Consider the following 16,245-nt stretch of genomic DNA (forward strand, 5'->3'; position numbering starts at 1 on the left):
AGTTTTGCGCCATTTAAGACCTTTCTAGCCTCAGCTGTTAAGTGAATCACTGCACTTAGGAATGCAGCTGTTAAGTGGAATCTGGTTTCCCCATTGACTTTGCTTGTCAGAAGGTCGCAAAAGAAATTACATGACCCCGGGACACTGCAACGGTCATAGATATGAACCAGTTACCAAAAGAGTCAGAATTTTGATCACATGATCATGTAGATGTTGTAATGGTTGTAACTGAGGAAAATGGTCAGAAGTCACTTTTTTCAGTGTCCTTGTAACTTTGAACGGTCACTAAATGAACTGTTGTAAGTTGAATTCTACCTGTACCTGCAAAAGAGGCATGTGGTGGACATGAGAGGGAACTTCTACCCTGGCGTCCATGTCCCCTTCACTTATTATTGTGGTGTGATTTTTGTGCTTTGAGGCACGGGTCCCCAACCTTGGCAACTTTAAGCCTGGTGGACTTCAACTCCCAGAATTCCCCAGCCAGCTTTGCTGGCTGGGGTATTCTGGGAGTTGAAGTCCTCCAGGCTTAAAGTTGCCAAGGTTGGAGACCCTTGATTTGAGGAATAGCATCCAGTTGAAAGAGTGGCACTGCGTCCTCCAGAATGTTTCTGGAGGACATAAGGGTTCAGGAAATGTAGCCTTTGATGCTCAAATCTTTGTATAGTCATGGAGAAGGTTGGACGTTCCAGTGGTGGGTTGCTACCAGTTCGTCCCAGGTCAGGTGAATCGGTAGCGGCGGCAGCAGGAGGCTCCGCCCACCCAGCCAGATGTCTCTGCACATGTGTAGAAGCGTCACGCCTGTGTACCCACGAGCAAACCGGTAGCGAACGAAATTGAAACCCACTACTGGGACATTCCCGCATGCATATGATCAGTGCTGGGATTCAAATAATTTAACCACCGGTTCTTTGCCCTAATGACCAGCTGGATCTGCATTGATAGGGTGTGTGAAAGGCAGCATTTGGTGTCCCGCACCACCACCCCCAGGATCAAAAATGGACTATGGGGGACCACACTGCATCCACCCCGTACCCCATTTTGGGCCTAATAGGCCTCCTTGCAGCCTCCTGGGAGCGAAAACAGGCCGTGGGAGGCACGCCAACCCCTCCCCCCTGCACCCCATTTTGGGCCTAGGAGGCCTCCCTACACTTACCTGGGAGCCAAAAGGGGATGCGTGGGGACTCCTGGGAGGGGAGGGGAGGGGCCAGCCAGCAATTTAACTACCGGTTCTTTCAAACCGGCTGAATCCCACCACTGCATATGATGGGAAAGTTCAGTTCTTGGAGAAGGAGTGGCAGAATGCTGGGTGGAGTCAAAAGAGGAATCGGCCTAGAGTCTGTACGTAGCCACAAGGGACTAAATCCAACCCCTTTTAAATTCCATTGACCCTATCTAACCCCAAGATCTCGACTACTTTGGCCAACTCCCAGAGTGAGAAGTAGTGAGAAGGAAGGACTCCCTGGAGAAGAGCCTAATGCTGGGAAAGATTGAGGGCAAAAGAAGAAGGGGACGACAGAGAACGAGGTGGCTGGATGGAGTCACTGAAGCAGTCGGCATGAGTTTAAATGGACTCCAGAGGATGGTAGAGGACAGGAAGGCCTGGAGGAATGCTGTCCATGGGGTCGCGATGGGTCGGACACGACTTTGAAACTAACAACAGCAACAACCCCAAGATGGTGCTAATTGTCAGTTTAGCATAGGCATGATAAGTTGGTGTAATCAGAATTACTGGCCCCTTCACACCTGACAGTTCTCTTATTATTGATGGCTCAGAGCTTCTCCTTGAATCCTATAGAGCAGGAGTCTCCAACCTTGGTCACTTTAAGACTTGTGGACTTCAACTCCCAGAGTCCCTCAGCCAGCTTTGCTGGCTGAGGAACTCTGGGAGTTGAAGTCCACAAGTCTTAAAGTGACCAAGGTTGGAGACCCCTGCTATAGAGAAATTATTGTGCATAATCAATGGACATCTGGATCTGAAGGCTCCACTGTTTCTTCTCCTGTCCAAGGATGGCTGCTCCTTCACCCACCATTTTTTCCTCTTCACTAACTCCAGTGTGCAGAAACTCATTTCATTTCATTTCATTTCATTTCATTTTATTAGATTTTTATGCCGCCCTTCTCCCCAAGGACTCAGGGCGGTTCACAGCCAAATAAAACAGTAAAAAGTGCACAATAAAACAATAATTAAAAAACTTATTAAATATAAGGCCAAATTAAAATCCAAAGAGCCATCGCCCTTTGCAGTTTCTTCCACAAATAAATACAGATATGATCCAAAGGGTGTCTGGATTTCCATTGTCCTCTCCCTGGGCTCAGCCAGCTGGTTCCTGTCATCCAGGAGAGCATTTGGTCTGGCCAAGAGCTGGTCCATGGAGGTTTGGTGGGAATCTCAGCATCATTTGCCAAATGCCTTCAGAGGTTACGTTCTTGACTGAAGAGCTGAGGGGGAGCTGTTGGTGGAGACGTTGAATAGTCATCGCAGGCCCAAAGGATCATCTAGTTTTCTTCCCAGGGTGGATTTCTCTGTCTCTGTTTGGAAAGGCCATATTGTTCTTGGCGCAAAGGAGGCGATTGCAGGAATGCCATATGTCTCTCAGATCGAGCTGTTTTTGCCTCGGTACATCAAGTAATCGTTACTGGTGCCAGGTTCCTCTTTCTCAGAGGGAGCTTCAGAGGCATTCAGAGCCTGCCTCAAAACCAAGGAGAATTGAGCCATTTGATGGAGAAAATAAAGATTTCTTCCTACAGACGGCTGTCTTCCTAATCTTCCCCTAATGTGGGTTAATGAGAGTCTCAGGAAGAGACAAGGAAATTTTCCCCTGAGACATTTGAAGAAATTTGGTTGCCACAGTGTAAAAAAGATGTTGAGACTCTAGAAAGAGTACAGAGAAGAGCAACAAGGATGATTAGGGGACTGGAGGCTAAAACATGAAGAACGGTTGCAGGAACTGGGTATGTCTAGTTTAATAAAAAGAAGGACTAGGGGAGACATGATAGCAGTCTTCCAATATCTCAGGGGCTGCCACAAAGAAGAGGGAGTCGGGCTGTTCTCCAAAGCATCTGAGGGCAGGACCAGAAGCAACAGATGGAAACTAATCAGGGAGAGAAGCAACTTAGAACTAAGGAGAAATTTCCTGACAGTTAGAACAATTAATCAGTGGAACAACTTGCCACCAGAAGTTGTGAATGCTCCAACACTGGAAGTTTTTAACAATTTGTCTGAAATGATACAGGATTTCCTGCCTGAGCAGGGGGTTGGACTAGAAGACCTCCACGGTCCCTTCCAACTCTTTCTATGCTATTCTGAACAGACAGAGCAATTTCTTTTTCCTTCCTCTCTCTCTCCCTCCATCTTTCTTCTTATCCCTTTTCTCCTCCAGTTTTTTTCCTTCAGTTTCTAGTCTGGCCCACTCCAAACAACTTGATAGGGTTTCACAAAATGAAAGAAAAAAAGAAACGCAGTGAGAGCCAGTTTGATGTAGCCGTGAAGGCATCAGGTTAGAAACCAGGTGACTGTGAGTTCTGGTCCCACCTTAGGCACAAAGCCAGTTGGATGACCTGGGCCAGTCATTCTCTCTGAGCCCTATGAAGGAGGAGCCAATGACAAACCATTTCCGAAATCTTGCCAAGAAAACTGCAGGGACTTATCCAGGCAGTCACAGAAGTCAATACTGACTTACACACATCCTCACACACAAAACCCCACAAATTCATACAAACGACACCCAGCCCAGTCCCACACCAACTTGAGGTGCCCATCTAGCAGAAAGTGCTAACTTCATGTAACAAATTGGGATGGCCATTTCCGCCTGCCTATTTGCTTGTTTTTCAGTATCCTTTCTTTTCCTCAGATGCGAGCGAAACTCTGCAATTCCCATGTAATTTCAAGAAACATCTTACTGGGTTTCTAAAAAAAACCAAAACCCCAATTCATTAACTGATCACAGCAAAATAAAAATAGAGCGCTCAGAGGCCTGTAGTTTTTAAAACTTAGTCTGCATAAAAGACTTGAGATTAAGAGAGAGAGAGGGAGAGAGATGGACAGGGCAGGGAGAGAAATCACCCCCAACCTTTTGGGTACCAGGGAGGTTTTTTTCATGGACCGGAGGGGGCAGGGTTTCACGTGCTGCCTGCATCCTGTGGACGGGGCTTTGCCTGTTTGCATGGCCTGGTTTCTGGCAGGCCGCAGCCCGATTCCGATCCACGAATGAGGAGTTGGGGATCCCTGACCTAGAAGGGTTATGTTCTGACCTAGGCTTCCTTAAAAAGCATGAAGCAGAGTCTTGGTCCCAGCAAAACCCCTTTTATTTACACAATTGTGAATTCCTTTCATTCACAGTCAGCAAGGCTTGGCAAACAGTCTTTCAGAGGAATATTTATCAACACAGACCTTATCTTGCTTGAAAAGCTGCCAAATAACTAGTTTCCAAACGCAGGGCAAGGCAAAACTTGGCACAATCTCTCTTAAAGTCACGAACAGAACTTTCCACTCTTGAAATGACCGACCAACTGACCAAACTGTTTCCTGCAAAAACCCACTCCCGATTCGTTCCTCTTTTGTTTCCTATGGGAGGGGCCAATCACCTCCAAGGTGTGGCTTTACTCCCAAGTCGACCCTGCTTTCTGAATTGTTCTTGTCTTCTGGCAGCTCTGCGCATGCGCACACTAGGAACAGGCTCCAGCTGTTCCTCTGCCTCACTGCTGCCTAGCTCCCTTTCTACCTCCAATGCAGAGCCCTTGTCTGAGCTTTCCCCAGCCCCCAAGACTGTCCCAAGTTCCTCCCCAACCTCCTCACTGTCTGACTCTGCTGCCAACTCCACTGGCCACCAGCAGGCCACAACGGGTTAATAGGTTTATTATGTCCATGGAGATTCTCTAGGTCAGTGGTTCTCAATCTTTATAGTGCTGCGACCCCTTTAATACAATTTTTTTTTTGTTTACATTTATACCCCGCCCTTCTCCGAAGACTCAGGGCGGCTTACAATGTATAAGGCAATTCCCCACAATGTGGCGACCCCAACCGTAAAATTATTTTCGTTTTGAATTTATCACGCCTGAAGCAGTATTGGCTAGCGATCTGAACTGCTTGCGATTGCCTTGAGGATGGAGGCATTAAAGCGGAGACTCCTCCCCTATTAAGTTTATCGCACCTGAAGCCAGATTAGGCTAGCGATTGGGAGTGATTGCAGCTGGCTTGAGAGGGAGACATCAGAGCAAAGATTTCTCTCTTTTTTAATTCATCGCGCCTGAAGCCAAATTCGGCTAGCGATTTGAAGAGCCTGCAGCTGGCTTGTGGAGTCAACCATTGGAGCGCAATTCTTTGATTCGCAAATATAATTCCCATATTTCCGATGGTCTTAGGCGACCCCTGGCAAATCGTCATTCGACCCCCAACGGGGTCGCGACCCACAGGTTGAGAACCACTGCTCTAGGTCATGGTTATCTCAAAGGTGCTTTGAGTGAAAAGTCTTCAAAGAAAAACAAGAATGTCCAGTTCAGTGGTGGGATTTAAAATATAAGATATCTGATCCTACATATGGTAACAGCAGCAAGAATTGCGTTCGCACAATATTGGAAGGAACATAATTTACCACCAGAGGGATTGATTATCCAGAAAACATTTGAATGTGCCGAAATGAATAAACTAACCTTAGAATTAAAAGAAAAAGATGATTCAGAATATTATGTGGTTTGGGAAAAATGGTATAGGTGGATAGACAATGGAAACAAAAATAGGTAATAGTCATAAGGAAGTTGAGGGTGTATATAATGTAGATTTTACTTGAACTGTTAATCCAAAGTATATAAAGATGACACTATCTCTTTGACTATGTATTAGAATTATGGAAAAGAAAAACTACAATAAAAATTGTTTATAAAAATTTTTTATTATCGGTTCTGTGGATGTGGCTTGGTGGATGTGGCATTGCTTGGTGGGCGTGGCTTGGGCGTGGCAGAGGAAGGCTATTGTAAAAACTCCATTCCCACCCCACTTCAGGGGAAGGTTACTGCAAAATCCTCATTTCCTCCCGATCAGCTGGGACTCAGGAGACAGAGAATAGATGGAGGCGGGGCCAGTCAGAGGTGGTATTTACCAGTTCTCCGAATTTTCCGAATTTCCGCTACCGGTTCTCCAGAACCGGTCAGAACCTGCTGAAACCCACCTCTGGCCCAGTTGCCTCTTGCGAAAAGTACCTTTGGGTTAATAGGTTTGTTTCTTCCTGTGAAAAATGATTACCTTTTTGTTTCTTTAGGAGACGAAATGGGAAATTACATCAAGGTGGAGATTCCTCAGTGTGGAGAAGCTGAAACAGAGGATAACTCCAGGATGGGGCCACAGATCGGATACGACCAGGTGCCCGTCAAACATGAGAGGCTGGAAGGACGATCTGAATCACGAGAGACCCAGGATGGATCGCCAGTCGGGGCAGGAAAGGACTGTTTTGAGCTGGGAGAAGTTCATTGGAAGAGATACCAGAGAACGTCCCTTCCGAATTCCTCCCACTTTCCTAGAGAGGTTGGTCATGAGATCCCGGAAGTTTTCCCAAGCCACCCACCTCCCACAAAGAAGCCCCGGAGCGGTCCTGAGCACAGCGTGGTCTGGGACCACTTTGAGTTGGATTCGGAGGACCCCTGCTACGGCATCTGCACGCACTGCAAGAGACGGGTTAGCCGAGGCAAGAACTCAAAACATTTTTCAACATCTGGGTTGCTGAAACATCTGCAGAGGCATCACGGCAACATCGTTCTGGCTGCCATCGCCACGACGCAAGCCATGTTGCCGACTAGCAGTAAGTCGAATGGACCTGTTCTGATGCCCAATGCTTTGCCCCAGTGCTGGACGAAGCAGAAGTCACCCGGTAAAAGACAGGCCGGTCCAAAGCCATCGGAAGTGACCCGTGCTATTGCCCAGATGATGGCTTTGGATGACCAGCCCTTCAGCATGGTGGAAGAGGCAGGTTTCCAGCACCTCCTGAAGTTGCTTGCCCCCAACTATAAAATCCCATCCGGTACCACCTTCAGCAGACAGATCGTGCCTTCCCTGTATCAGGCCTGCAGGGAGGAGGCCTTGGGGATGTTTCAAACCCCAGCACCTCCGGCCAGTGTGAACTTGAGCTCCGATGAATGAATGAGAGCCGGTTTTCTTCCTTCCTTTGATACACGGTTGGTCCTGTGAGCATCTGTAGGTGGCCAGTGCTGGTCAGTGGTAGCGTAACCCATTTTAATTCACTGATTAAATCCATCCTACCCAGAAAACTGAAATAATTGACACGCATGTCAGCAAAACTTTAAAAAAAGCAATGAAAACACAGTGTGAAATAAACCATACAAAAATGGTTAAGCCGTTAGAAACGAATCCGTTACAGCACCAAAAATGAAGTCATGTGGACCAACTGGTGGCAAACACAGTAGAAGCATACCAAATCCTAACCACCTAACTCCTGCCCATATTCTGGGCAAACAGAGGTAACAAATCCCATCTGCTACTTCAATGGACAGATCAAGTATCTTCTATTCAATTGAGGCAAAAGCTCCCATCTCTTTTAAGAAGCTTCCTTACGGCAGAGTTCAAAAATGTAAAGAAAAATTGAGAATATTGGAGAAGTAGTGAGTGCCTAACTTAACACCTAAGACAGATGTCTCAAATTTCTCAGGCACCTTCTAGCACCTTCTGAGATGCCTTTCTGATATATCTTTAGTCAGAAACAATTGTCCAAATTAAATTATTCATCAGACTGTAATGCCAAATCATTTTTTTGATTTCCATTCTTCTTCATTGTCGTCTCTCATTGAGATTTCCAGACATTATTCATAACCGGGTATCCTAAATGTAGCCATCACATTTTGTCGTCTTCAAGGTAACTTCGTCCATTCCCCTGTGTTTGGTTTTCAAGCCTTCCTTACCCTAAAACATCGGAAGGTCTAAGAATTAAAATGGAACATGAAAATAATTCTGAAGCATAATGTTTTACTAAAAACAAAATAACCCTTAAGATTGGGTAATGGGTTGGCTGTAGCAAAGTAAATATCTTCTTAAGTGTTACAATTTAATATTGAAAGTTTATGTTTCTTATTAAAGGAGGGTTCTGAAGTGTTAACATTCAGAAAAATTTAGTGAAGAAAGTCAGAATCGTACAACTTGTTTGAAGCTTAGTAGATTTAATCTAAAACAATTGGAAACCTTTTCCAAACTTTCTCTAACTATCCTTTTTACTAGAAAAATATTCTTAGAATTTCTGCATTGTCTCATACACGAATCACCTAATTTTCACACCTTTTAATTAAGTTACTTATTTTAATTGTTCTGTACAATACTTATGATTTAAGCTTTAGGAAGTCCTTAATTAAATCTCTCTACATTTCAGTTTTTAGCATGGATTCTATTTTAACTCTTCATCTTTGAGGTGGAAAAAGAGAAATTCATCATGAATCCTTAATGTAAAAGTTCTGGCTATGGTAGGCTTGTTCCTCTTATATTTTAAAAAAATATATTTATATCTGTTAGAGATTTATAATATAAATAAGAACTTAAACTGTAGGATTTCATGATTTACAGATTTGCCAACCTATGCAGAAAACAATACAAATGTATGAACTATATTAAATACATCAGGTATTAACAATACAAATAAGCCTATACCCAAGTTCTTACACTTGCATAAAAAGAATTATAATTTAATGCTTTAAGTTAAAATATGAAAAATAAAACCCACAATTTAACATGCACTATGATTTTATGAGCCAAAATATAGAGAAGAAGTTAGGAACCTATAATGGCTCAGGTTTCGTTGAAAAGTGTCAATGAAACAATATTGCTAATGGGAATTTTTTGGATCGTTTTAAGAGAATTGCTATAAATCTTTATTTCTGAAACTAGCAATTTGAAGATGTGTGGACTCCAACTCCCAAAATTCCCCAGACAGCAGATGAAGTTCATACATGTTAAAGTTGCCTGAGAAACAGTGGTGTAAAAGTTATGTTGTAATAGCTTTTTACTGTTACTATTACAATAATACAACAGCTTTACACTTTCTCCCAAGAACCAACCTCCATGTTGCTCAGAAAGAGTTGCCTACGAAGTCAATGCAGGAATGCTTCAAGCTCTCCTTCTGAAATTCTGCTTGGAAAGTCGGTGGACTATGTACCAGTGCATCTCATATTTCTGTATTAAATAAAGAAGTATGGTATTATGTACTGGAGTGAAAGGCCGTTGGTTTCAGCCCTTAGTTTGTTCATTCATGCTGTGCGTGGGATTCTCCCAAATCTGTTTTCACTGGGCAAGATTCCTCATGGATTCCCCATGCTTTGCAGTCTCCGCACTTCTAGCTGCTTCCATTTGGAAATGTGCCAGATCCCTCCCTTAAGAATGATAATACAAATAATGCTGTGGTTCACTGCATTTTCTGATCTTTTTTCCTTGAGGTGAAAAAAAAATCACTCCTTGTTTCTCAGTTTGCTGTGTGTTCGGGGCCACCGTATAAGCAAGCCTGAATTCTTTTGTCTTTCACACCCTTCCAGAAGACGAAAGAAACGTACAATGAAGCTGCACAAAGTCACCTTGTAAGGGAAATGGGTGGCATAAAAAATTAATAAATAATAAATAAAAATGAAGGCATTTTCATGATGAAATGTCAACGCGGCCACCCTTCACAATGTGTATGCTTTCAGAATGCCTGTACAGATAGTTCTCAACTTACGACCACACTCAACTTATGCTAAGCAAGGCGGTTATCAAGTGATTTTATTCCCTTTCTTGCCATGGCTGATATACAAATCACTACAGTTGTTAAGGGAGCCCTGGCCGTTAAGTGAATCCAACTTCCTCCATTGTCTTTGTTTGTTGGAAACTGGCTGGGAAAGTTGCAAATGGTGACCTCGTGAACCCAGGACGCTACAGCTGTCGTAAATGATTAAAATAATTTCTCTTGAACCTGAAGGGTTTTTTTGAGAACCTGTCCTAGGCCATTTTTCCACTAATGTAGAGAGTAAGAAAGACGAACTTGATGGAATTAATCAAATCTTTATTACTGACAAACAAGGAAGATGGAACACAAACATTTTTTTAAAAAAAAACATAACTTACACAAAGACAAAAATATATTTTAAAAGCTTAAAATATATAAAAAATAAAAGTGTAAAGAATAGAAAAGATGTAAAAACAGAAAATATAAAAATATATAACCAAATATCACAATACTATATACATACATACATACATACATACATACATACATACATATATATATATATATATATATATATATATATATAGGTCTTTGGTTATTCGGGTTTTCTCCCGCATAAAATTGGAAGTGTCTTGACAACGTTTCGACGAAGTCTCATTCGTCATCTTCAGGCTTCAGCTTCGTGCTTCTGGGAGCAAGAAGCACGCTCCCAGAAGCACGAAGCTGAAGCCTGAAGATGACGTATGAGACTTCGTTGAAACGTCGCCAAGACACTTCCAATTTTACACGGGAGAAAACCCGAACAACCAAAGACATATATACATATATATATATATATATATAAAAGCGAACTACCACTCACGCATCACCACGAAATCTTGAGAACCGTAAACCTACAAACTTGAAATTTGCCACGTATTTTCCTCTTGGCTTCTAGGTGCTCGTTAAGAAAGGATTTTTCTAAATGACCATCAGATCATTAGTATTTCTTATATTATTATTAATACACTCTGATGCTAAGGAGTTGGACATTCTACTCCTCCTCCCCACCTGAAAAGAACTCTGTTCCAACTGTCACGTGGGCATGGCCAGTGCATGATTCATTCAGCCTGCAGGTTGGGAGTTTAGACATTCTATTCCCTCTCCCCACCTGAAAAACGCTCTGATGCTAAGTAGTTAGACTAAAGGAGAGAAGGGGATAAGGTAGGAGAGGCCTCTGTGGGGCAAGCCTGAGGGAGAGAAGGAGAAGAGAGGCCAATGGTAACTACTCATTAATTTTTAAGTTGTAAGTGTCGATTTATCAAGCCCAATCATAGTTTCGTAGCGGAGCACGAGTATCCAGCTAATATCTTATAATTTAAAGACGCTTCAGTTGTAAGTTAACAATATTTGTATTGTATTATGTGACTTCTCTCCAGGATGAGATTTGTAATGGGCATTTAAAATTGTCTTCAGCCTGAAGCATTTGCATCCTGATAACATTCATATAATATCTCCCCAGTGTAAATTCTTTCATGGTTTATTAAACTTCTTATGGTAACTTTTTCTCAGGAAGCAAACATACATTTTTTTCCAACATGAATTTTCAGATGAATATTCAAGGTTCCTCCTTCACTGAAGCATTTCCCACAGAGCAGGCCAAATTTTACGTGGTTTTCTCTACTCGTAAGTTACCTGGGGGGATCTTCAAAAACTGACTCAAATGTCCTGAAGGTGCTTTTTCCAAAAGCAACGAGTTTTTCTTGGTTTTTTTCTTTCTTTCTCTGAACCAAAGAAACTTCTTGGATGAGAAGTGAAACATTTTCTAAGAAAAAACCCCCAAGAATGTCCAGTTGCCTTTTGGAAAAAGCATCTTTGGGACAACCATGACCTGAATGTGACTCTCCATAGACACTGACTCAAAAGAGAACTTCTTTTATGAATAAAGGCAAATACACATGTCCCAGGATAATGATGTGAGATCACATCACATCACACGGTCAGTCACTAGGACCAGGGATTTATTCTTCTGATCTTTTGGACTCATGCTGGAGCCTGTCTTTAGGGAATTTCTCTCTTTCCACATAAAGGCACCACATAAACACAACTCGTAGAATAGCCCGAAGCACATATTTCAGTACAGAGAAATTCCTTGAAGATCGGCTCCAGCGTGAGTCCGAAAGCTTGGAAGAGTAGATCTCTGGTCTCAGTGACCGACCAAAATTTGATCTTGAAAGCTTTTTTGTACCGACTGAATGCACACAGTTCTTCAACTCTTCCCAGTTCATAAATGAGCCAATAGGGCTAATACAGGGGTGTCAAACTCAAGGCCCGGGGTCCAGATCCAGCCTGCGGGGTACTTAGATCTGTCCCACAGGGCCGGCCTGGAAACAGCGAAGGGCCCACCCACGTTGCATCTGCCAGTGAAAACGGAGCTCAGCAGAACCCTTGGACCACCACAGGCGCCCCCAATACAAGTGACGTTGAGCTGGCCATGCCCATCCTGGACCCCAGAGGTCAAACACAACCCTATGCAACATAGGTGGCTTTCAGCAGGTTCTGACCAGTTCTGGAGAACCGGTAGTGGAAATTTTGAGTAGTTCGGAGAACTGGTAGTAAAAATTCTGACTGGCCCCGCCCAGTGGTGAGATTCAGCCAGTTCGCACCACTTCGGGAGAACCGGTTGTTAACTTTCTGAGCAGTTTGGCAAACTGGTTGTTGGAAGAAATCATTAGGGCAGAGAACCAGTTGTTAAATTACATGAATCCCACCACTGGCCCCGCCCCATCTAATCTCTGCTTCCCAAGTCCCAGCTGATCGGGAGGAAATGGGAATTTTGCAGTATCCTTCCCCTGGAGTGGGGTGTGAATGGAGATTTTACAATATCCTTCCCCTGACATGCCCACCAAGCCACGCCCACCGAGCCATGCCACGCCCACCAAGCCACACCCACAGAACAGGTAGTAAAAAAATTTGAAACCCACCACTGCTGTGCAGCCCTCAATGAAATTGAGTTTGACACCCCTGGGTACAGAATCAAGATTAATAAACATAATGTACCGTATGTGTTTAAAACAATTCTTTGGGAGACCAAGCAAAAAATAGACAAAAGTTGGAGTAAAAGTTGGTTTTTCACTTTAAGTCTGAAAAGTGAACGTGGAATGAGACTCGGGTACTGAGACCTCACCTATTCTGGATCAGCGTCCCTCAACCTTGGCAGACTTCGACTTCAATTGTTCCAGTCTACCTATATTAAGAGCTTTTCAACCCTGGCACCTTGAGGATGTGTAGACTTCAACTCCCAGAATTCCTCAGCCAGCAGCATAGTCCATGCATCTTAAAAGTAACAGAGATTGAGAAAAGCTGCTCTTGAGAATACCAACCAAAGAGGGAGGGCCAACACTCAACTGGTCCTGAAACAGGACGAGGTCCCAGCATTCCCCGGATGGAGCTGGGAGAGGAATTCTGGGAAGAGGACTATCTGATCAAGTAGTAGGTTGTGGTCTACTTTGTCAAATGCCATTCTAGCATGGCGTTGGCTCTGTTCTGTTTCAGTTAGATTACTTGAGAAACCAAGAATTCATTAGCAACAGGGTTAATTCAGTAAATCACGGTTCGGCTCACAAGGTTGTATTGTATGAACAAAACAACCTTAAAAATCACAGCCTTAAATCATCTCAAAAGTTTTTTTTATAATTTCTTCGGAGGCTAATGCATAGTCAAGGCAGTGCTTAGACAACTTGAAGCATCTTTTTGGTGGCCAGTCTAATTTCTTAGCTAGTCTTCTGGGATATGGATTCTTGCTGTAGCTCTGTGGAAAAGATTCAGACCCAACTTTTGGCAAACTCAGATCCTCACACAAGAGATTTGTCCTTGTTGACTCACCAAGTTCTTGCAACACCCGTTTTGTTAATTGGGTAGTACAAAACATTCTGATCTCTCCCAGTTTTTGAACCGGGATTGGCTATTTTCATATTCAACCTTTCAATCGGTGTTTTCAAATTATGGGAAATCGTCATTATTCTGCTTGGCTGAGATGCTGCCCAGCTCATTCACAGGCAGGCTGTTTTCAACTCTGAGCTTCAGCTCTGAAGAATGATTAAGATCAGAACGCTTTGTGCTACTCAGTGCTCAAAATGGGTGTTGCAACGACTTGGCACCCGTTTCACAACCTTGGAACCTAAAGAAGTGTGGACTTCAACTCCCAGAATTCCCTAGCCAGCCTGGTTGTTGAAGCCTGGGAATTCTGGGAGTTGAAGTCCACACATCCTCAAGGTGCCAGGGTTGAAAAGCTCTTAATATAGGTAGACTGGAACAATTCAGAGACTGGTAACGGAAGATTACAGAAGAACTGGAAACAAATTCCCATCAAGAGTCAGAGTGGTGAGACGGCTTATATATTACAGCTTAGGTTTCCAGGTAAGTGTGAAAGAAGTTGGACAGTCACTTTTTTCCGTGCAGTTGTAACTTTGAACAGTCGTTAAGAGAACTGTTCTAAGTCAAGGACTATCTGTACAATTGCAGCAGGAGCAGGTTCCAAATCCCGTCACTACCGGTTTGTTTGTGCTTGTGCGTGCGACGGGTGGGCAGAGCCTCCTGCCGCAGCCGCTACCGGTTCGCCAGAGGTGGGTTTCAGCAGGTTCTGACCAGTTCTGGAGAACTGGTAGCAGAAATTTTGAATAGTTCAGAGAACCGGTAGTAAAAATTCTGACTGGCCCCGCCCCCATCTATTCTCTGCCTCTGGAGTCCCAGCTGATCAGGAGGAAATGGGGATTTTGCAGTAACCTTCCCCTGGAGTGGGGAGGGAATGGAGATGTCAGCTTTGGAAGCCATACTAGGCCGAAGGCTTCCATACGCTGCCACAATTCTCCTCTGTGGGAAAGGAGGGGAGGAGGGTGATGTCGTGTCCCACCCCCCACTCCGACGAACGAGTCAAGGAAGTCCGTGGCAAACTTGGCAACGAAACCTCTGCAGCTTGCCAAGTCCCTTCGAGGTTTATCAGGGCAGGCAGGAGTCCAAGTTGTGACTTCAGCGATAGGGTTCGGTATCAGCAAACTCAATAAGACTTTGCTTGACTCAAGGTTGGAATGCCACAAGCAGGTCCTTTATATAGGTTGTGGGGTGTTGCTCCATGACTCAGCATTTATCCAGGCCTGCCCCTCCCTTCCTTCTGCTGGTGTCGCCTCTCAGATCTCCAGAAGCGAGGATCCTCCCACTTTGAATTGTCTTCTGCTGTTTGGGAAAGGGAGGGGTCAGAAGGAGTAGGACGGCTGAGCCAAAGGAACACACGCTGTATGAGTGAGGTTTATCGGGCTTGTTTGTTCATGGGAGGGCCTGGCTAAGGAGAGAAGGGAGGACGAGTCACAACAGGTGGTAGTGCAAGGGATGATTAGACAAAACATTTTTTTCCTGCCGGTCAAGGTCAGGCTGGGTTCGCATCTGGAGAAGGAGTGGCTGGAGTGATGTTTCGACATGGGATGGTTGAGGATTGGAGCATGTGACCGGCAGAGGGGCCATGAGGGTGGAGATTTGGGGGGTTGCATTACTGAGAGACTAACCGGAATCCTTAGTTTCGGTTTTCCTCCAACTGTGCCAGTTTACCTATGCTAGTAAAAGAACTTTGAAAGATGTTGGGTTTCGGAGTCTTTTCTGCAGGAGGGGTTTTTTGGAACGTTGACAGGAGATTTTACAGGATCCTTCCCCCTGCTATGCCCAAGCCACACCCAGCAAGTCATGCCACACCCAACAAGCCACACCCACAGAACCAGTAGTAAAAAAAATTGAAACCCACTATACGGTTCGCCCAATCCAGTGTGAACCAGTAGCAACCCACTACTGAATTGCAGACCAAGTGCCTATCCAATCTCATCTTAAAAACCCTCCAGTGATGGAGCACCAGTGAAATCCAGCAGGTTCTGACAGGTTCTGGAGAACCGGTAGCAGAAATTTTGAGCAGTTCAGAGAACCGGTAGTGGAAATTTTGAGTAGGTCGGAGAACCGGCAAATACCACTTCTTTTTGGTCCCTGAGTGGGGAGGGAATAGGGATTTTGCAGTATCCTTCTCCTGCCACGCCCACCAAGCCACGTCCACAGAACCGGTAGTAAAAAAAATTTGGAGGGAGGCTTCCGGTGGCTCCGCTTCATTAATGGCGGGCTATTTCAGACCGCCAATTCTGTGTGATTCTGTAGAGCTGTTTAGACAGTGTTAATCTGCTGTCAGCAGCTTGTAAATCTCTACCCTCGGGCAAAGAGGGGGAGGTGAGCATTCGGGCTGAAGTAGAGCCCCCAAGGAAAGCCCCAGGAAGATTTCTGGTGGTTTGTTGGGAACGCTCCTTCTATAGCTCGAAAAAAGCTCCAGAATCCAGAACGCTTCTGCAAATGGCAGAACAAAACGCAGCGTCCATCTCCGTGACTGAAATGGATTACTGAAGGATTGCTAACACGGAAAGAGCTGAAAACAGGAGTGCTGGCATTTGATTGTAAGATTATTTTAACTCCCTGACAGAGAAGGTATTCGTATTAAAGAGTGGAGATGATGAAAGATGGCGTTTTGTGTATTGAAAGTGAAAGCTAAGCTAAG

General features: G+C 44.3%; 1 protein-coding gene across 1 annotated transcript in view; it reads left to right on the forward strand.

Moving 5' to 3' along the window:
- Positions 1-16,245, forward strand: part of LOC131189531 (uncharacterized) — a 42,970-nt gene that overhangs the window by 11,049 nt on the left and 15,676 nt on the right. The window contains exon 7 of the mRNA XM_058165659.1: positions 6,255-7,126. Coding sequence (XP_058021642.1) covers positions 6,255-7,126 — 872 coding nt within the window. The remainder of the gene's footprint in view (positions 1-6,254; positions 7,127-16,245) is intronic.

Source organism: Ahaetulla prasina, chromosome 2 (assembly GCF_028640845.1).
Source record: "Ahaetulla prasina isolate Xishuangbanna chromosome 2, ASM2864084v1, whole genome shotgun sequence".
NCBI classification, from domain to species: domain Eukaryota; kingdom Metazoa; phylum Chordata; class Lepidosauria; order Squamata; family Colubridae; genus Ahaetulla; species Ahaetulla prasina.